General features: G+C 36.8%; 1 protein-coding gene and 1 long non-coding RNA gene across 3 annotated transcripts; one reads left to right on the top strand and one right to left on the bottom strand.

Moving 5' to 3' along the window:
- Window positions 1-336: 336 nt before the first annotated feature.
- Window positions 337-22,886, bottom strand: LOC104612992 (uncharacterized). The gene is made up of 4 exons (XR_016082222.1): window positions 21,647-22,886; window positions 2,859-2,960; window positions 2,157-2,226; window positions 337-2,027 (listed from the first exon to the last, which is right to left on the bottom strand). It is a non-coding gene; the product is annotated as an uncharacterized LOC104612992 (long non-coding RNA).
- Window positions 5,293-17,550, top strand: LOC104612993 (translocation protein SEC62-like). Of its 2 annotated transcripts, none has more exons than XM_010280665.3 (5): window positions 5,293-5,605; window positions 9,134-9,448; window positions 10,348-10,549; window positions 15,876-16,104; window positions 17,134-17,550. In XM_010280665.3, the coding sequence occupies exons 1-5, from the start codon at window positions 5,513-5,515 to the stop codon at window positions 17,399-17,401; spliced, it is 1,107 nt and encodes a 368-aa protein (XP_010278967.1). In that variant the 5' UTR covers window positions 5,293-5,512; the 3' UTR covers window positions 17,402-17,550. The 2 variants fall into 2 exon arrangements, with proteins under 2 accessions (XP_010278967.1, XP_088754684.1); XM_088898558.1 differs by having other exon boundaries at window positions 5,350-5,605; window positions 9,137-9,448.
- Window positions 22,887-23,596: the final 710 nt, after the last annotated feature.

The raw sequence follows: 23,596 nt of genomic DNA, 5'->3' as shown, positions 1-23,596 counted from the left end.
AAAACAGTTCGACCAATATAGTTGTCCACACTAAAATGGACTTATCTTGTTTTAATCTAATTCTAATTAGGTTTTACAAGTATGGGCTGAATTGGTCCATGTAATGGCCCATCAAACCCTTGGCCTAGGTCCATATTTGATCACTTAATTAGTGATCCAAGGGATTGTTATCAGTCCCCAACCAATCATAGGTTTGACCCATGTAAGTTGGACCAAAACTAGGTCAAATCAGCCTAGGGTTTGGTACCCAAATATATCAATCCACATAGATAGTGATCTTAAAATTCCCACTTATGATTCACAATTATATCAACAAATAAACATCAATTTAACAAATTAAATAATTAAGATAGTGTGTTGGTCCGATTTTAATCCGAACAAAAGTTGGAAGCCATCAAACTACTATCTCCACATCGATCTCCTTCTTCATCTTTCTCCACGATCTCCAGCGAGTTCTCTGATGTAAATAAATTAGAAAAACCCTAATTTCTAATGCTTACATCAGGAAAACCTAATACATTCTTCTTAGAAAAAGTACACAGCTCAATACTTCTAGTACTACATCAAACTGAAAATCAATTTGAAATCAGGATTAAGTACATCTTTAATATCTTTCATACATAGTTAATTAACACGAGAATACCATTAAAAGGAAGTATCTAAGCACTAATTTTCATTTACAAAAAAATACTAACTTTCAATTTTGATATTATGTTGTTGTCATCTCTTGTACTAACTTCTAAAATAACTTTCTAGATTCTTTAATTCATCAATTTCACAAGCACTAGATGTTATTCTTCTATTAATTGTCAAATTGAGGAACTTTAATAATCCAGCCACCAAAGTGGCCAAAAATAATTCTACATTCACCCTACTCACAAACTTAAGATCATATGAGAGAAAAGGCCATAAATCCATAACCGCAATCTTAGGGAAAGGAGATAGAATAGATTGCAAGTCTTAATCATATTTTCCTGTTTTGATACCATAGAAACCTACAACCTCTAGCATAGAATAAATAACATAAAAAGAGAAGAAAGAAAGAGAAAGAGAAAGAGAAGATAAGAGAGAAATTGTGTATAGAGCAAAAATACACTCTACCTACACCTGAAATTTATTTATAATAAGAGTCAAATTAGCAGGTAGTTTTGGAGTGTTTTTACAGAGCCCAAAAACTCATGGAGGAAGATTATAACTGAGAAGTATGGTTTAAGGAGCAATGGTTAGATTCCAAATTTCTTGTGTTCCAACCTCCATGAGCAAAGAATAGTTGATTTTTAATTCTTACAACATCCAAAAATCAGTTGCAGGAATGCTAACAAATACATAAAACTTCAAAAAAAAAATACTAGATTTGACATGTAGATTCTTGGATCACCTAAGACCCTCTCTTTTTGACATGTAATAATAAAATTTAAGTTTTCTACTACTGTTGAAGTGATTCAAATTTTCATGATAGTGTTGGTTCCTACAAGAAGTTGTTAGTTACTGATTGAGAAGCTATGGAAGTTCAACATAGCTTGTCTTGCTAAGTGGCTTTGGACGTGGGAGCCAATAGAGTCAAGAATGCCTCATGGATGTGCATGTGTGGAAATGAATTCAAAAAACTATAAGGTGTCAACCAACTGCTCCAATTAATGATGATCCATCACAATAATTGATAAAATTCAATTAATGATAGTCTCCACATCATAATTGATAAAATTCAAAAGGCTCATTGGATCAATAGTCTCCACATCTCCAATTAATGATGATCCATCACAATAATAAACCCTGATCTTGTTCCAATTATAAACATCTAGATAGTGACATACAATTTTATGTCATTCAAATATGAGAAGAATTTGGTTCAGACCAAGGAAAAATATCCTCCTTTGTCATGAGCTAAACTGTCACTAAGAACCCAATCTTGTAATATTGAATCCAATGTTTAAAACTAAACCATCTAAGAGAACAATATATTGCCTTAATCAACCAAAATCTATGAATTTTGGAGTCCATTTGAATGTTTCTGTCATTTAGCCAACCTACAAGTAAAAATTATAGTATGTATCAACTCCCTTGGAACAGAAGCAAGTTCTTTGTTTATGGGATAAAAAGTACTATTCTATAAAGAGAGAAACACTAAGCAAGTATGTTCCCAAAAAACGACTAACCTTGAGGTGAACCAACCAGTTGTTAATTCCTTATCCAAATCCTTTATCCATACTCCCATCCAAGAAAATTCTAAGGAATTTGGAATTTCAAAATGCAAAATCATAAGTGTGCAATAATTACAAATTTCACATTAAAACAAAATTAATGAATTTCTTACCATCCTCACAAAGAACCCATTTGCTTTCATTGTGATCAGTGTGCAAATTTGAAGATACAACCATGTGATTGATCTTGTATAAATCATTCTATGCATACTAGTCAATGTAAAGACAGGGCAAAGTGCTAGAAAAGAAAAGAAAATAAAATCTCTAACCCACTTGCTTTATTATTCAGGATCGTACTGATCTACAACAAGCTTATTTAGTTTAATTCAACAAACTCAGATACCAAAAGTGAAAGCAAAAATGAACTAACAAAGCTAAAATCATTAGTTCAACATGAAACCACATAATTGAGATTTCAGAAGCAGACAATCACAGAGCATATTCAATTCATTCTCCAATGGCTGAATCTCAGACAAGACCCTTCTCACTCTTTCACCTGAAAATAGTTGTGTCAAGTTGCTTTCACTCTTTCATAGCATCTTGTTGCATACTAGAAATATCTCCCTACATACATGTTAGATTCATGGGGAGCTGGATTTCTATGCTTTCAAAGTGTGCAGAGTTTTTGTTTGTAGGGAATTCTATCATGAATCTTACCTTTTGCCACAATGATGATGACCTATAGTATAGGGTTTTGATGTAGAAGCAAATCTCATCGACATCAATTGCCAGAAGTAGTTGTTATTGGAAATTGACCACCTGCAAATGCAAATTCTTAGAGAATGGCTGGCAAGAACCAAAGAAAGCCACCAAGAATGACAACAAGCAATCTTCAAAGTTCAAACCTTGATTTCATTTTCATTGTCTTCAATAATTTTTTGAAGCTTCATTGTCTTCGAGAATGACCGACTAAAATCTACCTTCTGTCATTTTAGCTATTTTATCTTTTTAACTATATTATTTTATTATCATATTTGTGAAATCATGGGTTGAACCAGAACCATTTGACCTGAAAGATTTAATGAATTTTGACCTAGAAATGGGAGGCTAAAGATATATTTCTAGGTCAAATTTTAAAATTTAAAACATTGCTGCAATTTAAATGTAACACTAGAGAAAATTGTAATTAATTTGCATGTTTACACAACTAAAATCATTATTGGTTCACTTAATATACCATCTTTGATGCTACGCACTTTAACACACTCTTTGTTATGTCTTAAAACAATGTACTAACCCTAACACAATAAGATGAATTAGAGCAAGACCTACTTTCTAGAACTATTTTGGTTAGATAATAGAAAAGCACATGCCATTAGGGCTACAAATAGCCTGGATCAGATTCCATAAAGGGTTATCCATAGAAATCTGACCAATCTGAATTCAATAAGAAATTGTTGGGTTTTCAAGGTTGTGATTCAAAATCGAATTTGGATACCTTATTGTACATCCAATTTGAATCCGATTAAAATATACACAGATAAATAAATATATAATATTTCATAACTAACGAATCGGATCGGGATAAATTTGAATTCGACCCATTAATTAAATAGATTTTTCAATTCAATCCAATTTGTTAGGATCAAGGGAGGTATCTGAAATTCATATTCTAATCGGATCTTATCCAACTTATTTGCACCCCTATATGCCATGCATGTATATAAATGAAAAATGTTCTGATTTAACTTGGCTTGGACATAAAGCAATAAAAGAATGATAAAATAATCTGATTTAACTTTTCTGGCCTAGATGCAAAGTCAAGGCAAAGCATTTTAGAGTAAACATAAACAAGCAATCAAATATTCAGCAAAAAAAAACTAACTATAGATCAAACTGTTGATGAAAGTGATGCAAAACCCAAAGGGAGGTTCACAATGGAGGATCTAGAACCTTTGATCAATGGGGGCAGGGTATCGAGTGGTGAGGATGGATACCCAATGAGGACAAGGAAAATTGCCATCTTTAGGTTTAAGGAGACAAAGTAGAGAGATGAGATAGAATTGTCGAGGGATGTGAAATGGAAAAAATGGCCCCATAACTTGGTTGATATGGAATAGAGGCATAGGTGTCATTCTTTAATAGTTTTTTTCTTTATTTTTTACCTATTCGTCTGTAAGAAAATAACATCGCATAATTAAGAAGCCAAATTTTATTTGACCCCCTATTAATTTATTTGAGTGGGTGCAATTGTAAAAACTTTTAAATTTCTTCATAATTTTCATAATTATATAAGAACATTTTCAAATATCGGTGGGGGCAATTGCCCACACTGACTTCTACATAGATCCGTCATTGAAGGTTCATCTTCCTCTAACAAGATAACACTAACAAGAGACTCTTGTAGAGAAAGAACCTAACCACCAAAGCTGAAACAACAGCTATGTTTGGTGAAAAATCAGGAGAGCTCAAATTGGCTATTTATCAGCCATTTTTAGTGCTGCGTGCTGCGTGCTGCGTGCTGCCTTTTCCACAATGCTTCAAAGCACCTGAACCAATTTAGTTGAATCTTCAACTTGGTCATCCCAAACAGACCCTAAACTAAAGATGTACATAATCGGATTGTCTCTATTAAGAAATCTCCAAAGCTGAAACAACAATTATTTGGTGAAAAATCAGGAGAGCTGAAATTGGGTATCAGTCTTTTTTAGGGCTGCCTGCTTTAGCCTATTCTGCAGCGCTTCAAAGCAATTGAACCAATTTAATTGAATGTGCTCTTAAATGGACCTTAAACTAAACTAAAGATGTACATAACCGAATTGCCTCTCTCAAGAAGTCTATATATTCTTTTTTTCCACTTTAGGCTACATTTGTTCTAGGTGTTACTCAAGATTGGCGTAAAATTTCATTCATTTACGATAGAGTTTTACATAGATAATCGATGTAAATATAACATTGACAAAATCAATATAAATATTTACATTGATAATCACACTTTTCAAAATTACAATAATTCATTCATTTAAACCGATTAGTATTGAACTCCATCAATATAATTTTATATTTTTTAATTGATAAATATTTACACCGAAAACAAACCCAGTGTTAAGAAATGACTCACTTATTGAACTTGGATAGCTGGGCCAGGTTTAGTGCTGACCCATGCCCAAAACTGAAAGAGTAGGGAGAAAGATCCCAAAACTGATTGGCCCAGTATCCTTCGGTTCCTGTAGAGGATTCGGAGTGGTTTTTAGCGGAGGGAAAGAGACGGAAAAAAGTGAGGAAAAAACCTGAAAAAAAAAAGGAAAAAGAAAACGACCCAACAAATATACGAGTACGATTCTGTACGAGGAGGGAAAACGGAGAGAGAGATGACGAAATCCGGGGCAGAGAAAAAGAGGGTCCGACGGTCGTCCTCAGTTGCAAATGGTAGCAGAGATTCCAGCAATGACACCCCACCTAGGGTTTGTTCCTCCTTTCTCTCATTCTATATCTCTCTCCTTAGTTCAGTCGTTCTGTTTTGCGATCTCGGGTTTATGCATTGTTCATAAATTCCCAGATCTTATCCACTGGTGAAGTTGTATCGATGTTTTATGGACATTTTGATTGTAAATGGAAAGAATATTTGTTCATGAACTGCTGGCTTTGGGCCGTACTGGTTTTCGTTGATCATGAAGTTGGTAGACCATGAATTTGGATATCTTGTGATTATTTAGGGCTTTTCTTCTTTCTGTTTGGGTTGAGATTTGCTTTGGAAATTAGTTTTTCTGCTATTTCCTGACTCCTACTCGTTAATAAGCTTGAGTGAGTCTCTTGACAGTTGACGAGAGTAGTTTTTGCAGCTGTTTGCTTAATTGATCTTTGTTGCTGATAAAAAAATGGCAGCTTAATTGATCTTTGTTGCTGGAAAAAAAGCAGCTTAATTGAAGTTAGGAGTAATGTAAGAGAGAAACTTTAGCTGATAGAAGAAAGTGGATTTTCAAACCAACCATTTCGAAGGGAAAGAGTGGCTGTATTGTTGTGATTCCATGTTTGTTATAACACGTTTCATGAGTGATTTTGGTCTACAATCAGGCCAGTACTATTAGTATCACTCGTACAATCAAGTGATAATTGAATAGTAGAGTTCCAACATTGCAACAGAAATGTTGCATGGGTTATTCACTTCAAATGACTAAACTTATTTTCACATGCCAGTGTGACCTTTTATCTTTTTGGCAACATAATATATATTCTATTAGATTTATACATGCATCTCATACACATATTCTCCTCAGATGTTGGTATGGGCAGAGCAGCAACAGGTGAGCCACCATTCTCTATGCGCTTGGAAAAGGGAGTAAACATTCTGCAGATCCCTACCCCTGGATATGAGATAGTGAGAATTTTATCCAGGTATATAGTTTGTATGAGGAATCTTATTTTTTGTGAAGAGGCTTAGTGTCATCATCCTTTTTTATGCCAAAGGGTGCCTGTGTCCAACCCATCAAAGAGATGTAGCATGATTTAATGGCAAAGACATTATTCAGATCCAGGTCACATAGCCATGAAGAAGCATAGGTTGGATTGACAATGACCTGTTGAAACTCTTGCAATAACAACACCAGATTTTTAGCTTTCCAATCATTTAAGTTTTAGTTTCTTCTTAGACAAATGCCTCCAATTACCTACCCAACTATCTTCTTGTAACATTGCTTTATGGATGCTCTCTTGTCATCTGTAAGGTCAAAGATGTTTGAAAGGCAGTTTGAGGGTTGGTATCTTGCCCATGTTAAGAAGACAATTATTAATGCATTGTCTCATTTATCCAAAATTGTTTTCTAACTGGATCACAAGGTATAAACTGGGAGTTGGTTTGCAGAAGTAAGGAATGTGGTGGGTTAGGGCTAGGGAACACACAAGAAAGGAACACAACTCTTTTGGGGAAATGGTTATGGAGATTGCCAATGGATAGAGATGAGTTGTGGGCAAGGGTAATATTTTGCATTCATGGTCTTGCTGCAGCTGCAGATGGTTGGGATTCTGGAATTTCGGCTAGGGCTACAAGGGCTTTGCCTTGGAAATCAATCTATGATGTTCTTCATCTTTTCTTACCACACATCAGGTGTAGCCCAGGTTCTGGAATTTGTGTTTAATTTTGGGAGCATGTTTGGGTGGGCAGTGAACCACTAAGAATTTAATTCCCTTTCCAACCATAGGGAGGAACCTATTTCTTTCTTTTTGGCTCTGCCTAATCCAATTGGTGAGTGCAATTGAGACTTGGGTTTCAAAAGAGGGCTTCAAGATTGTGAATGGAACATTGTCATTAACCTCCTATAGAATTTGGAAGGGGTGTGCTTGGAAGTTGGTAAGAGGGATAGGAGAATCTGGACCCCGTCGCCCTTAGGTTCCTTTTCTTGTAGCTCCTTTTTCTCAGCCCTTACTCAACTGAGTGAAAGCAAAGTATCCTCCTTCCCATCTAAGGAGATTTGGTGTAAACCTATTCCTCTCAGGGTGGGTGGTTTGTGCTAGGAAATGTATTTGGAAAGAAGTAATACTTGTAAGCTACTGCAAAGAAAAAGACCTAATTGGTGCCTTTCCCCTCATTGGTGCTCCTTATGCAAAGTTAATGGTGAGAATAGCTATCACTTATTAATTTCCTGCCCTTTTTCTTCTTCAATTTGGGAATGGTTCTTTTCTTTGTTTGGGTGTGGGTGGAACCCTCCCCCTAATGTACAAAGCCTATTTTCTTCCACTTTCATAAGCTGGTCAAAGAAGAGGGAAGAATACTTTGGAGATGCACAAGGGCAGCAGTGTGTTGGACAATCTGGGAGGAGAGGAACCAAAGACTCTTCCATGAAAAAAGCAAGAAGTAGAGAAGCTGTCATTCGAAGCTATTACCATCAAGGTAGTTCACTAGGTTAAGTCATTGGATATTTTTTAAGGTGTTCTTGGCATTGAGGTGATGAGAAAGTGGAATGACATCCCCCTATTTTTTGATGCAACGTGTAGGGAAACCCCCTTAAAATGTTAGCAAGGTTTACTTGGAATGGTTAGAAATTATTGGAATGAAAAAAAACAGAGGATTATATTTGTGGGGTGGAGGTAAAATGGCCTAATGGTTAATAAGTTAGCTCTTGTGCTTTTGTTTTTGTTCTGGTTCCAACCTGAGGCCCATCCAATATAGTCATTCTGAGTTGTTGGTGACTCTTCTGGCAAAAAACTGTTTTCTTCTTGTCAACTTTGTCAAATCCTTACTCCCAAATGGGGTTAGAATACTTTTAACAAGAAAATCATGGTTTTATGGAGATAAAAGATAGGAGGTTATGTTCTTCCTTGGCATTCCTTTTTTTTCTCTGGAACTTTTGATGTATAATTCACACCAAACTGTTAAGTTTCTTTGTCTTTGGTTTCCCTGCCAATGATATGGTTAGTGATTAGAAGAAGATTTCTGAAAGGTATCTCCTCCATGGTTTATGTATATGTGGGAGAACTTGTAAATTTGTGCTTTATTTGAACATTTTTATTTGATTGGTCTTTTTTATTGTGAACTCATTAGGAATTTTTCTGCAAACATAGGCTGCAGGGTAGCCTTGTTAATTTGCCGCAAGCTTAAAAAACAGAGGGCTAGGGTTTTTAAAATGCTTACCTTGTGAGCCAGTTCTTCTGTGATCTTATGGTTTTAGTTTCAAATCATTAGCTGCTTCTTATTGATTTGGTAAGGTAATCAACTGTTGAAGATTAGCTATCATTCAGGGAAAACCTGTTCATTCAGTCAGTTCATAACAGTCTTTTCAAAACAAGGGACAGAGCTTCTATGATAGCTTTTCCATTCATTCAAAGCAGGATATGGCAAAATCAACAAATGAGAATACAGGGTGTGTTATTAAGTTCTTTTCTCTTCTGATGGATAAAAATTTGCTCTGATGACTTAACTCTGCATGATTTTTGGTCTATGATATTCGTGTTGCTTCTGTTAATATTGTTTTCTTATTATGATATCCTTGTTGCAGAAGAAAGCTGCCAAGAAGGATGTGTTCCAGTTGTTTGCTGATAAGGTGAGGGACCATAAAGACTTAGAATCTAGATGGGCTGTTTTACAGGAGACCCGGGTGGAGTATTTTAGAGGAAAGGATTTTGTTAGCTTTATGAGAAATCATCCAGAGCTCAAGGAAGTACTAGAATCTGATAAGAATTTAGAAGCAGAAGATATTGCTAATGTTCTTTTAAGGAAGAATCTTTTAGTCCGATGTGATCGTGTGGTGAAAACTGTTCGACCTGGGAAGAAGAAGTTATCTACCTGGCCAGCACATCTAGAGATCTTTTCTGTAAGTATTCCTCTCTGGTCTTTGTCTCCTTTTATTGTTTTAAAGGAAAGTTTGATCATTATGGTGGGTTGTTCCTTTATTTCAATTGTTCTTCCACCACAGAGCATCTGGACATTGAAGGTTTTGATCTGTTCGGCTCGTGGTGTATCCCTGATATATGGATGTGGTATTGATACAACTGTTAAATTTGAATGCCAAGGCTGTCCTATCACTAAGAGCTTGAGGGACATGATTTTGTGTTTCTTGGTGCATCATGTGAATTAGAAAGAAACCACATGATCTGATCCTCTTCACCAAGTTGTGGTTGTAAAAGATTGTCACAACTTGATGGAGCTTTTTATCCATGTACTAAATGGATTATGGCAATCTTAGATCATTTTCTTTCCCTGTTGGTATTTTTGATGCTAGGATGTGTATATGAGACATAATAGAAATAAGTTAAAGTACTGTGTATTTTTCAAATGTAGTCTAAATTGTCAATTTTGATGAAGGGCCATGTTTCAACAAACTGTTTGGCTTGTTTAAGATATCTTTTCTAAAATATTTTAACTTTTCATGGTGTTTTATGTAAATATACAGTTTTTGGATGGGTAACTTACAATTTTATTAATAATATAAAAGAGGTAATATGTGTATATGAATCTCAGCCTTTTCCTGAACCGGAGATTGTTTCTTTTCTCTTCATTTACAAAAACTGCTAGTTTCGAATAGGAGAGAATTGGGAACGGTGGATACCAGGTGTTTCAAATCGGTTGTTGCCATCATAATTAAACCTGTTTCTCTGTCTGTGCTGTATTAAGTTCCCAAATTCTTCAGCAGTTCAACATGTGCTATCACCCTCCCTTATGTGCATTAAATTCTGCTTGTTATTTGTTTTCTTGTGGTGTTGTATTGTGCAGGATCAAGTTTTTTCTGAAAATGATGCTTTTTTTGCATGGACTTTTGCAAAAAGAAGACCACTGTGGCAGACAATTCTCTCATTCCTTTGGCCAGTGTTGACACTGGCAATTTGCTTGTTCCCTGTATTTCCTCATCAGTGCAAGCTGATAGTACTCTACACCTGTGCTGGGGTCCTCCTTCTCATACTCACCCTGCTTTTGTGTAAGCTCTAGAATTCTTTTAGAACATGTCCTAATTCCATTAATAACTTTATTTCTTTTATATCTTGTTCTTCAGAAACCTTTGTTAAATATGTCTGAGATAGGTGTCAAGTATGATGTTGGTATCAATGATATCCAGATAACTATACATATTTAACACACTGGTGTTGGATATGATACATACCTGACATTGACACCAGATACTGCATGGCCACTACTAGAGTATAACTCCATAGTACTAACACTTCAAAATATGTAAAACATATATATGCTAGGAGTTCAATTAAAATTGGCAAGATACAAGTATTAAGAAATGCAATATGGCTTAAAAAACTAGATATAGAAGCATAATATTAGCATATTAAATGGGATGTCCATATATTTGTATCTGTATCTGTGTCTAGGATCTTAGGTATTTGAGAGTTGTATCCCATTTCCTGTTGTGTCAATATCTCTGCATGGGCATCATAGATTGGTATTAATGTTTAGATGTGTATAACTAAGAGGAAATGCATATATATTTGCGGTTTATTTTATTTGCTTTTGCTTATATATAAAACAGTTGTAAGGCCAACTATGTTGTATGGAGCAGAATGTTGAGATGGATTAGTCTAGAAAAACATGTCCAAAAAATGAGTGTGGCAGAAATTAATATGTTGAGATGGATTAGTGGAAAAAGTAGAAAGGGATAGTGTCAGAAACGAATTCACTCAAAAGAACCTAGGAGTGGCTCCAATAGTTGATAAAATGAAAGATAATAGACTAAGATGGTTTGGTCACATGCATAGAAGACCACCATCAGCACACATAAGAAGCGATATCTTGCAAGGGACTTGAGGGGCTAGGGGTGGACCAAAACAGACATGGGTTGAAGTAGTTAAAAACGATTATGTGGTTGGATCTTTTTTTTTATGAGAAAAGGCAATGTATTGTATTAAAGATAAAAACACCATTCTACCCAGCAAGAAACTGTGAATACACTATATCCACCTGTACAAAAGGTATTGCTCAACCCTTACAAAAATAACAAAGCAGAATTTAAACAAGAGCTGTATGGAATATCTGTAAAAACTTCTCTTCACTGCAACCCAAGAGTGAATTCTACCCTATAGTTCCTTTACAACTATATCTTCTGATTTCTCCACAAGTTCAAAAATTCTTCTGTTTCTTTCCATCAACACAGTCCAAAAAATTGCCAGAGGAATCACTTTCCAAACTACTACCCCTTCTATACTCAGGCCCTTCAACTGCCAACTGGTTAAAAGCTCCAGCACAGATTTTGGAAAGCAAAAGTGTAGCCCAAAAATGTATATTAGTTTGGACTACAGCCTTCTAGCAAAACAGCAATGCAAAAATAAGTGGTCAACAGATTCCACCCCCTCATTACAGAAGATGCAGCTAGTGCTATGAATTAGAACCTCCCTTTTCAGTAAGTTATCTTTAGTCAAACATTTCTTAAGAGAGACTGTCCACATCAGAAAAGCAACCTTCTTTGGAGCAGCTGTGCACCAAACACTTTTCCAAGGAAAACTTCTCTCCCCCCTCTCCACCGGCTTACTATAAAAAGGCTTAACCGAAAAACTGCCATCCTTGCACCATCTCCATTCTCTTTTATCTTCCCTAACCTACTTGGTATAAAACTATAAATTTTATGCAACAGATCAGCCAATTGCTCGACTTCCCAATCATTTAAGTTCCTCCTGAAAGTAGGAGACCAAACTGCTGTCCCATTTTGAAATGCCAACCACTCTGCCACCAAGCCCCTCGAGGCAAACCCAAACAAGTATTAGTGTCTTAAATTCTTATAAAAAAGAAAGATTTTATAACTTTTAAGTGTTTTTTAAAAATATCTTTTATTAGGATGAATGAGCAACATTAGCAAATATGGGGTGAAGTGCAAGGTGCACAAGGCGTGTGCCTTTTGAAAATACTCTTCCTGGGACTTAGGCAAGGCACATACTCTAAATGCACCTCGCCTGTGTGCCTAGGTGCATGCCTTTTAAATCACTGGTTCCTCCACTCTATCGATCTCTGCAATAGTCGATAGACATTTCCTCTTGAGGATCTCATTCTTCCCATAAGTCTCTTTCTTCCACAATTTCAGCTTTTCTTTCAGGAAAGCAAGCTTTTAAGCAAAACTATGACTGGCAGAACTGGACACTTCACAACTTTACCCACCAATCATGCAACAAATCCACAAAACCTTCTACTTCAAACCAGCTATGCTCAAACCCAAAAGGTGCCTTCTTGGGCGAGATGCCTCCACTGTCTAGCAAAACAGGAACACGATCAGAAACATGTCTCAGCAATGCTTCTTGACTTAAATTAGGAAACTTTTCCTCCCAATCTGGAGTAACCACAAACCTGTCCAACTTAACCAAGACAGGGGTTTCTGGATTATTAGTCCAAGTAAATTTCGTTCCCATCAAAGGAAGATCCAACAGGCTCCACCTGTTCATAAATTGGTTGAAGCTCCCTATCCCCCTTCCTCTACTTGTACCCCCTTTTTTCTCAAAAGAAAATATCACTGCTTTGACATCTCCCCCAATACACCAATTTCCTCCATGAACGGACTGCATCCAAGTCATCCCAAAACATAGCCTCCTGTCATCATCCTCATTACAACCATAAACTGTTGTCAGCACCCAATTGAAATCATCTTCCACTAACTCAAGATGCAGAGCAACTGAAAAATGACCTAGAAACTTATCTGCTAACCTAACTACAGTAGAGTCCCAAATGACCAGAATTCCACCCAGTGATTTAAAAGGCGTGCCTAGGCGCATTTTAGGGTAGGCGCCTCGCCCAGGTCCTAGGTGCAGCCCATTCATAAGGCGCATGCCTGGTGCGCCTTTTGAAAACTTGCCGCTTTTTCCTTATTTTTTGAGTTCGGTGGCTGGGCCGGGGGCTCCCCTATTTGGTAATGTTGTCCATTCATTCATCCTAATAAAATATCTTCTTAAAAGCAATTAAAACTATAAAATTATTAATTTTTGTGTGAAAACTAAGAATTTAAGACCATAACATGGACTCGTTCTCGAGGGGCATGGCACAAAGGCGGCTTGTAGAATTAGGAATGTAATATGTCACATTAGCTACTTGATGCAATTGAGAAAAAAGAGATTGTGGATTTTATATGCTTGAAAATGTTTTATATGTTTGATTTCATTTTTAAATTCTCATTTGAATATGCTTTACATATTATATTTATGTATTTTATTTTTAGATAATAGGTTTTTTAAAACATTTATTTTAAAACTTAAGTTTATATTTTTATTAATATTATGTTTTATAATTTTTTGATTTTTTTTGCGTTTTTTTTTGAATTTTTTTGCATTTTTTTGAATTTTTAGCTTTTTTTTTTTAAATTGTGCGCCTTGCCTAAAAAAGGCGCACACCTCGCCTTGTGCCTTGCACCTCAGGCGCAAAATGGCCCTTGCGCCTTGCGCTTTTAAAACACTGATTCCACTTGTGAATGCCCAATTGCAACCCCTCTGCTTCCAAATGCTATCACCACCGTCACCCCTACCCTTTCCAGCTTCATTTCCTGCAGACATAAGATACTTGGCTGCCATTTATTTAAAAAATTGTTGATAACAACCCTTCTACCAGAATTTAGACCCCTAACATTCCAAGTAATTATCTTGAGCCTCTCCATGACACAAGAAAATCTTCAAAACTGTTTACACCCTTTTCTCCCTTGAGCACTGCTTCCAGTCCCGTCATTAAGCCCCCAAGCTAAATGAAATAGCTCCCTGTCTGTTCTTTGACCTTTCTTCCCCTTTTCCTCAATTGCCTTCTTTCTGATTTCCACAAGGAGCAACTTCATTTCCTTCTCCATTACATTAATTGACACCCCAAGGAATTCCCCCATAGAAAGAAGCTTTAGAGAACCCAAGGAAGTCCCCCATAGTTGAATATGGCAAAACAGGATTCATGTAGTTGACCCCATATAGTTGGGATAAGGCTTGGATGATGATGATGATTTTAACCAACTGATGGTGGCTTAGTTGATGGAATCTCTGGATGTTTGTAGCGGAGACTTGGGATCCAATCCTGCTGCCACCAGGGTTGGGGATGTAAAGGGTATGGGGATGGGCTACCTCTGTTGTGTAGCCCCAAGAACATGGGTACAAAAAAAAGCTGACAATATAATAATGTGACAATAATTAAAACTTTAGGAACAAGGAGGGAGGAGTTATTGCCCTTTACTCAGGGTCAATAGACGTGGGAGACTTTTTGAGGACAGAAATCTTGACTGTGATGGAAGAGATCTGAAAAGCCAAGGAGCTGAATATAAGAATGTTGGTCATAGAAGGGGACACAAGATATAGAGATCAAGTTGCAGTGGGTTAAAAGGAGTGCAAATGCCTTTGCTGATGTTTTGCCAAAGCAATGGGTGGGAAGGGATCAACTCTTTTCACATTCTAGTTTTATATATAAGCCACTGGGTGGGATGAGTCATGGTTTAAAGAATTGATAATGCTGTGGTAATATGTGGCCATATATCATTTTCAAGACTGGATTTCTAAACAGCATAGAAACATGAATGCTCCCTTAAGTCTATAAAAGCATATATTATTTTGTATGTTATACAGGTTAGCAGTAGAAAAGTGCCCTTGTGACGCATAAGAATTAATGGTGTATATTGGCACTCTTTGGACTGTGTCTGTGGTGCATGTCAGTGAAGAGGCCAAAAAGGCTTTCATGTGGTTCTTGATGCAGGATCTTTGTGATTTAGTACTATTCTTGCAACTAAACTCAGGTTGTAGTTGTGTAGATCAAAAACAAAAAGATTAAAATAAGAAGAAAGAAGAGAAAGAGAGGGATGTACAAGAGATAATCCTAGGCAATCGCACCTAAGGATGAGCCAACGAGGGCAAATAAACCCTAAAATTAGCAATGACATCAAATTCTGCATAGAAGCTTCATAAAATAACTCCCCAAAAGGATCTTACAAGCTTAAAAAAAAAAAGAAACTTCCCAAGTAAGAAACTTGCCCCACAAGCTAAACTTACAAATGAAGCTTAATTAGACTAAACCTGCCCCAAACAACTATAGGCAAAGAGCAAACAATGGGAAAATTATGCCATCAGTTTGGGTGTGCTTCCATGTGGATTATTAGTGTGCTTGACTTATTCCCTTCGGTAGAATTTCTGTTGGTGTGCTTCCATGTGGATTATTCTCGCGAAAGAAATATAGATCAGTTTGCATTAAGCATGATTAAGCCACATTTTTAGCTCTCCATTCTCAAGAATTATTTACTTAAAGTGACAACATGAACTCTTGCTGCCCTTCAGATTCTTATGTTTTCTTTTAATGTGCAGTGAGATGTGTTATATTCGGTGCTGTATGGATCATTCTTGGGAAGCGCGTTTGGTTTTTTCCTAATATCCTTGCAGAGGAAGCAACACTGAAAGAATTATTCCGATTTTGGCCCACTAAAGATGAAGAGGAACGGCCTAAATGGACAGCAAGGCTTTTCTATGCTATAGTGGCTGTGCTGGTCATATTACTGCTCAGGCATCATGCACCAGATGAGGCTGCTAGAGCCAGGTCAGTTTTTATCTGATTTTTTGTTTGGCAATGTAACTTGTGCATGCATGAGTTACATTTACTCATTTAGCCCTCTGCTATGCTTTGAGTCCTATTTTACAAGTATATGGTGGAACTTATCTATTTGATAGTTGACATGCTACACTGTAGCCATGAGGGCCCAGCTTATCTTCAGGAATAGCAAGTCTGGACCGAAGCTCATTTCCTATTAGGCATTGGTAATTACACTAATGAGTAATTAATTAATTGAAGCCAGTTTTGGATGAACAGAAACACCACTTCCATGTCTATGGTCTCCTTTTGCCTCTTATCTTTGACATGCCTTTTCTTTCATTTATTTATCAGTTTGACATGCCTCTTCCTTAGAACTGTTACAGACATTTTGTTAAACCTCCCATCCAGATTTGGTAGCTTGTCTCAGAAAAGCACCATATAAAAATGGCTTATAAAACCAAATGTTATTTTTAAAACATTGTTTATTGCACTTAGTTAACTGGGTACGAGATGAGATGGTTACTTGGCATCCATCCACATATGGAAGTGTGGGATAAAATCCGCATACCTGCCAAAAAAAATGGGTATGAAAGGAAAGAAAAAATGCAACATAACAAGTTTCTATTAGAAGGTGCAGCAGTTCTAAGAAAATCACTTAAAAGTTCCATGGTTAACATGTAAATGAGAGGTTTACACGAATATGCCCTTACTAACAATATAATTCAGCTCAAGGATAATGGTCGAATGACTTTGTAGGATGGTGACCTTTGTTTGCCAGCCAGTCTGCTGCTTGGTTTCCTTACTCTGCGTGTGTATGACCATGTTTGATATTGAGGTTGTGATTGTGAGCAATGAGTTTGCTTTCAACCTTGACAAATATGCACTTGAAAACATAGTTGAGCTATAATCTCCTGAGATATTGTGGATTTAGATGATAAGCTTGAATCACTCAAGTTTCAGCTCGATGGACAACATAATGACTAGAATTAGTGAGCCTGCTTAGCTAAGAATTTGTTTTACCCTTGCCCCTTGCAGGTATCAGAAGCGGGTTTCCAACATAATCGATGATGTGTTAGAGTGGTCCCCAAGATTGGCTTTGTCAGGAATGATGGAAAAGCAGCAGACTGTGATCAATGTAACAGACACCAACAGCAATTCTACCGAAGGGACTAAGTCAAGTACAGAAGAGGCAGCTCCGCCTGAGGGCATGGATGAAGAAGACAACTCATTCCCGAGCAACTCCGAATGGAGTGGAATTAAGGGTGGGGAGGATGATGATCATCAACATCAAGAAAGTATTTGAATGTGAATTGCCAGCTTCTTTCTCTTCCCTTCTTTTTCTCTTCCAAATATATTTCCAGAATGTAGAACCGTTAACTAGAGCCATAAGCATTTGGAGTTATAAAATTATGCTTCCTTTTTTTAATAAAGCAATTAGATCCCAATTTCCATTATTTCTTGGTTTCCAGGGAAATGGGGGTGGCAATTGGATGAGTTGTGTGCCAGGGGGTCCCCATTTATATAGTTAGTAGTAAGTGGAGGCAGAACTAAAAACAGTAAAGTGGGTCCTTGCCCCCCCAAAAGTTGAACTGAGATGTGAAGGATCACTCTCTAATGCTTTTCCAACTCTCAAAATTAAAAAAAAAAATGTTATTTATTATTTTTTAAATCTATAATAAACCCAAACATTCCAGTCCCAATTCTCTTGAAACCTGTACTCCCTATTTCATTTTCTTGTTTAACTTGGCCTCCCAAAAGAAAATTCCTGGCTCCGCCACTTGCCCACCCATGCCAATTATTGATTTTAATGATGACCCTATTTTGGGCAGGGGAGTCAATTGGACTGGATTTGGTCTAATATGAATCCATTAAGATTCAATCCGATGAATATTTTGGACTATTCTGGACCGGTCCAATTTAATGTCTGGACTGTACAATCGTCTCAAGTTGGCTTTAATTTAGATTGGTTCCAATCCAAACATGGTCCATTGATACCTGTATTCTTATCTTCTATAATGGATCAGATATTGGTTCAATCTAATATAAGTCCATTAAGGATGTACCAGGTCCACTCCAAGCCGATAAATACTTTGGACCATCAAGTCTGAACTGGTCCAATTCGATATGTTTTGGTCTTTGGCACCCCCCTACTTATGGGCAGGCAAGGTTCAAAGTATTGATACGTGTGATTAACAAAATTGCAAATTGTGTGACATAAAGGGGGGGGATACTCAGATTAAGTTTGGGTTAATTACTTGAAGTACCCCGTAAGGTTTTAAACCCTATTTGAAGTACTCTTGTTTGGGAAATTCGATTTTTGTTCATTCTTTCCGTTAGATTAGCTAGCCTAAAATGACTCTTGCCATATTCTTCAAAGTTTCAACATGTGCCCTCCTTTTCTCCTCCCCTCCCATTCTTTTATTTTCCTTCTCTCTCCTCTTCTTACTTACTCATACTTTCCCCCTCTCCCTCTGACAGTTTGATGCCCATGAATTCAAAAGTGCCTAATATTTTCTGTCATGATTCACTACTATGATATTCTCTAGCGACAATTCCCGAATGGGGCATAATCCGATCCAGACCAAATCTTATCCAATTAAGACCCCTACCCATATTCAACTTTCCAAGTAAATGAATGGGTTTAGATGGATCAGGTGGGTGTGGGTTATAAATGTCCACACCAATTGGGAATTGATCCCCAATGATAAATGTTATTTATTTATTCATACAAATATAACAGATATATATTATTTATTTATTTATAAATATATTATTTGTATTGTATTTTTATAAATTTGTTATATTAATTATATCTTTTATAAAAACATGTATATATATGATGAAAATAGTTGAAAAGATACTTATATTTTTTTTTAATTATATCTTTTATAAAAACATGTTTTTTCTAATTATTATATTTTATTTTTCTTTTAATAATTTATTATTTTTTCAAGAAATTTAAATCGGATTGGATCAGATCTGAAAATTTGACTTCGTCGAATTTGAGCATGAAGCGAAATGGATCGAGCTAATGGACACTGAATAAAGAGACGATGAGATGTTTCTTCATGCATGTTGAAGAAGGTGCCAATGCTTGTCCGTCAGAGCTTTCTTTTTAACAAGAACAAAATAGCTTTAGTGGCCTGGGTAAGCCCTCCCAGCGTAACTTCCATGCAAAGACTTTAATATAAACCTTTGGAGCAAATGGAGTTTCCATTAGAGAGGCCAATCCTTGCAGGAAGAGCTTTGACATTGCTCAATAGAAACTAGAAAGAAAGCTGCCGCAATAGACAGCGTGTGGTTAGCTTACCACACTTGTCCTCCACTCTTCAATTTGGCATTTTGGCTTGGAAGAATTGAGCGAGACCATCCTTTACTTTCCAAACGAAACTATGCTTAATATCTTCTTTCGGCTTCAAAATATTACGCCACCACAGAGAATGTCCCTGTTTTGGTTTGGTTTGGCTTCAAAAATGGAATTCATTAGTAATGCGGGCTGGCAGAAGATTGGTTTGCATTAGATAGACTATAATAGCTTGCGCCACTGACTGAATTAGAGTACAACTGCCGGCTTGGGAGAGGAGAGAAGATTTCCAAGATGCTAGTCTATCTCTAAGATGTCTTTATATATGTTCAAGCCCATTTATTTATTTCTCCAAATAAAGAGTTTTTGTGCCAAGATAAAGACTATCTATGACTATATATCAACGAATGGGGGACCTCTCCCTCTCCCAGCTCCCACTCTATTTATTCAGATGAGGGACCATCCTCCTCCTCTTCCTAATCCTACGCTCCTCCAAGTAAGAATTAACCAAACCTAATAACTTTTACAGGAACAAATCAATTTTGTTATTATGTGCATATAGATATAGATGGAGGACCACACTGCCTCTAGTGAAACAATTACACAATACCATCCAGTTGGCGGCTACATTGTTCCATAATTCTTGTGCTGGAACTAGGTTAGTGAGATTACATTTTATTTAGAAGAAACCTAAATAGTGGTAACGTAAGGAATAGCATGTTTATTATATGCGAGATTATAATATGGTGATCATTCTGGAGAGAAACGGTGAATAGGAGGAAGGATGATTGTAGTACTCAATCTAGTCCAGTTATGCCCTAGGAGTCCTAGTTGGGACCCATTATATGATAGTTTTGGTAGGCTGTTGTTTAGAACAGATTATGTAATCTTGATCTGCTCTTCAAGTGGCCACTCCAAAAATATCTGCTTCTCTTTAAATACAGGTTTCTGGCAACAGAGGAAAGCTATGCTCACCCAACATACAAACACATCTTAGTTGAACTAGACAAAACTGAGTATACAAATGTATTTGGCCGTGCAAGATGGCCTGGTGCGCCTCATTGCGCCCTGAAAACACCTTTCTTTAGTAATTTGAGGCCTCTCATTGAGGATGAGAATGAGATCAGCCAGCCAGTTATTGGCCATTCAACAATACATGACATGGTAAGAATCTTTCTCTCTTTTGAACTTGTAACAATTTTTTTCTTGCTTATTACTAATTTACTGCCAATACAATTACAAAGTTGAAAGCATTGTGTTTGTAACATAGACATAAGTTAATAACTATCCACTGCTATGTCTTTTACAAATTACAACTAACCACTAACCCACTTGGATCACCAAATAATATGTCATATGGATATGAAAATCCTTGTCACTTTTTATCCAATTGAAGTTTAGTTTTAATGCAATAATCACCTTTTCCTTCCCATTTGGTGCGGCAATGGCTTTGTTTTACATACCATGACCTGGAACAGACTACAAACTCCATGTTACTTAGTCTATAGTGTTATATGAATATTAAAATTTTTGCAGAGCATTGTCAACCACAACGGTATAGCCATATAGTTTAGTATCTCATATTAAATCATTTGTCTATAACTTAATGAACTACATTTTGTTTGGACTTTGTCAAACTCTTTTTTTCCATCAAGTAAGAAGGTCCATATTTATAAAATCTGTATTCTTTGCCAAAATTAAGACAACATCACCCCCCCAAAAAATACATTATTAACATTTAGAAGTATAAATTCAAAATCTATAATATCAATCAACTATGACAATGTGCTATACTTACTGAATGATAAATTTATGCTTGTAAGAATAATTTCCATCATATGTCCAAATAAAGAAAAAACCATGGTGTTGATGTTGAGTTAGGCAGAATTTGTGTAGCAGTAAGATTTAGTGCAGGATGATGGCGATTCTTTGTAAAGTCCAAGTCTGAGTGTTATTCTTTGTAAAATCCAAGTAACATAAGAAGGGGAAGAAGAAAATAAGTATGCAAGATCACTTTGTTTCCTGCTTTTGACTGAGTTTTGTCTCTATCTTCAGGAAAAAGAGATCCGGTTGCTTGTAGGTACTGTTCCAAATGTAACAACAACTGGTGATATTGAACGAATGGTCATGTATGCTGGTCAAGGTGTGGACCTCATCAAGGAGATTTTACCAGCAGGTGAAGTGAAACCAGTCCGGCAATCCAATATAGAGCATAAAAGGATTACAAGATATATTAGAACTTACCTGGTTCGGAATTTTGGCCTGACGTCGGTCAATGCAACAGGGGAGGCTTCTTTGGTTTCTGTCGATTCGTCTATGACGATGAGAACTTGAACAATCTTTTCTACTGCCGACTCGAAATGGAGTGAGAAGCAGAAGGGACCTTCATCGCTGTAACTCTACTGATGCGCCAACGAGAAGATATAAGAAACGACGGGAGAGAAGGATAGAGAGGGAGAGGGAGAAAAGAAAAGAACTAACAGCAGAGAAGAAGCTAGGTCGGCTGGGTTGATAAGATAACGAGAGAGGGAGAGAACGAGAGAAAGGGGGAAAAAAGTGGGAAAGCTTCGGTGGATGAAGGTTCGATCTCCTCTGTCCACCACCTCTTCGAACCGCCGAAGAGAAAAGCCACGACCGCCGAAGAGAAGAACCACAACCGGAGAGAATACTTTCCACAGATGCTTTAAATCATCGAAGAGAAGAGCCACGACCGCCGGAGAAGAGTTGCCGAACGTTCGAACAAGTTTTTCAGAACTTTGAGCCTTCGAAGGTTTTTTGAGTTTCAGACGATTTTGGCTTTGATTCAAAACGGTAGGGTTTGGCGAGATGGTGATTCAACTATTGGGTTTTGGTTTTGGACCGATTCAAACTAATAATAATACGGGCGATTTTATTTTGGGTTGGCCCAACCCAATAAGTATTAATGGATTATCCAAAACCGATTTGATAAGATTTGAATCGGTTTGGATGCAACCTAAAACCGTCCAATTGACAGCCCTATGACTGGTTGGAACTTTGAGGACACAGTTGTGACCAGATAACGTCAGATTACGATGAAGTTTATCTGAAATTCTAGTCACCGGTTGCTTTCCTTTAGCTTTTGAACTCTCAACCTATTGAGGATAATATCACTACCACATCATCAGATATTGCCATGTCATCAGATGTATCTATATCTGGATTAAGTAGGACTCAACTAACTTGATAGAATTCAGTGTAATCTGACTCTCTAATTGAGTGTTGTACTCAAATTGTAATTCTATATCTATAAATACACGGGGTTCGAATGGCTCACCACCCGATCAAACCATTCTCATTCAGCTCAGTTAGAGCTACAACTTGGGCCAGGTTGGCTCGAACCCAATCCGAAAAAGTCGGGTTGGGTTGGACTGGGTTGATGATCGGGTTAGGGTTAGGGTTGGGGTTGAAATTCTTGAACTTGAACCCGACCCAACCCCTATAGTACTAGACTACTAGTCTACAACTCTACTACATGTCATATATATATATATATATATATATATATATATATATATATTTGTTTAGATGCATGATAGTTGTATATCCCCCCTACATACTATCATGCCTTTCTTTAAGTAATTACTTGTCTTTTCCTTTTATCTTGTAATTTTTATGTGTGACCTATCAAATAGATTCAAAATATTTGCTTGATCCTATGAATTGTTATTAGTGATTTTATTTCCATAATTTTATGTTTCATTATTGTTGATTTCATGAATTTATATTTTTGAGAAAAATTCTATCATAGGCCATGACTCATGATAAATAAATACTTATTTTTCTACTAGATTTTAAGGGATGGGAAGGTCGGGTTGGGCCCAACCCAGCCCGAAGTTGACATCGGGTTGGGTTAGGGTTGAAGGAATTAGTTAGGGTTAGGGTTGGCCTCAACCCGACCTAACCTGGCCCGACTTGTAGCCCTAAGCTCAGCTCTTTGTCTTTTATTATTTCTTAACTTGGTATCAGAGCCACAATATCATGGCTTCATTCAACAGCTTGACAGGAGGAGAAATCAACAACCTAGGGTCGTTGACTCCAACAGCTACAACTGGTACGCCAGGATCAATCCCAAACGTCCCTCACTATCTGTCCATCAAGTTGAATAGCGACAACTATCTCCTGTGGCGTGCGCAACTCCTTCCCATTCTCCGTACTCAGAAACTTATAGGAATA

Source organism: Nelumbo nucifera, chromosome 2, assembly GCF_055504915.1.
Source record: "Nelumbo nucifera cultivar China Antique chromosome 2, China Antique-T2T, whole genome shotgun sequence".
NCBI lineage: Eukaryota > Viridiplantae > Streptophyta > Magnoliopsida > Proteales > Nelumbonaceae > Nelumbo > Nelumbo nucifera.
This window is presented reverse-complemented; position numbering and strand designations above follow the sequence as displayed.

What these genes read in the sequence shown, in the direction of transcription:
- LOC104612993 (XM_010280665.3), top strand. Translation starts at nt 5,513, where the DNA reads ATGACGAAATCCGGGGCAGAGAAAAAGAGGGTCCGACGGTCGTCCTCA. An exon ending in GCAATGACACCCCACCTAGG is followed by an intron (nt 5,606 to 9,133) that starts GTTTGTTCCTCC and finishes TCCTTGTTGCAG; the next exon opens with AAGAAAGCTGCCAAGAAGGA. An exon ending in CACATCTAGAGATCTTTTCT is followed by an intron (nt 9,449 to 10,347) that starts GTAAGTATTCCT and finishes TGTATTGTGCAG; the next exon opens with GATCAAGTTTTTTCTGAAAA.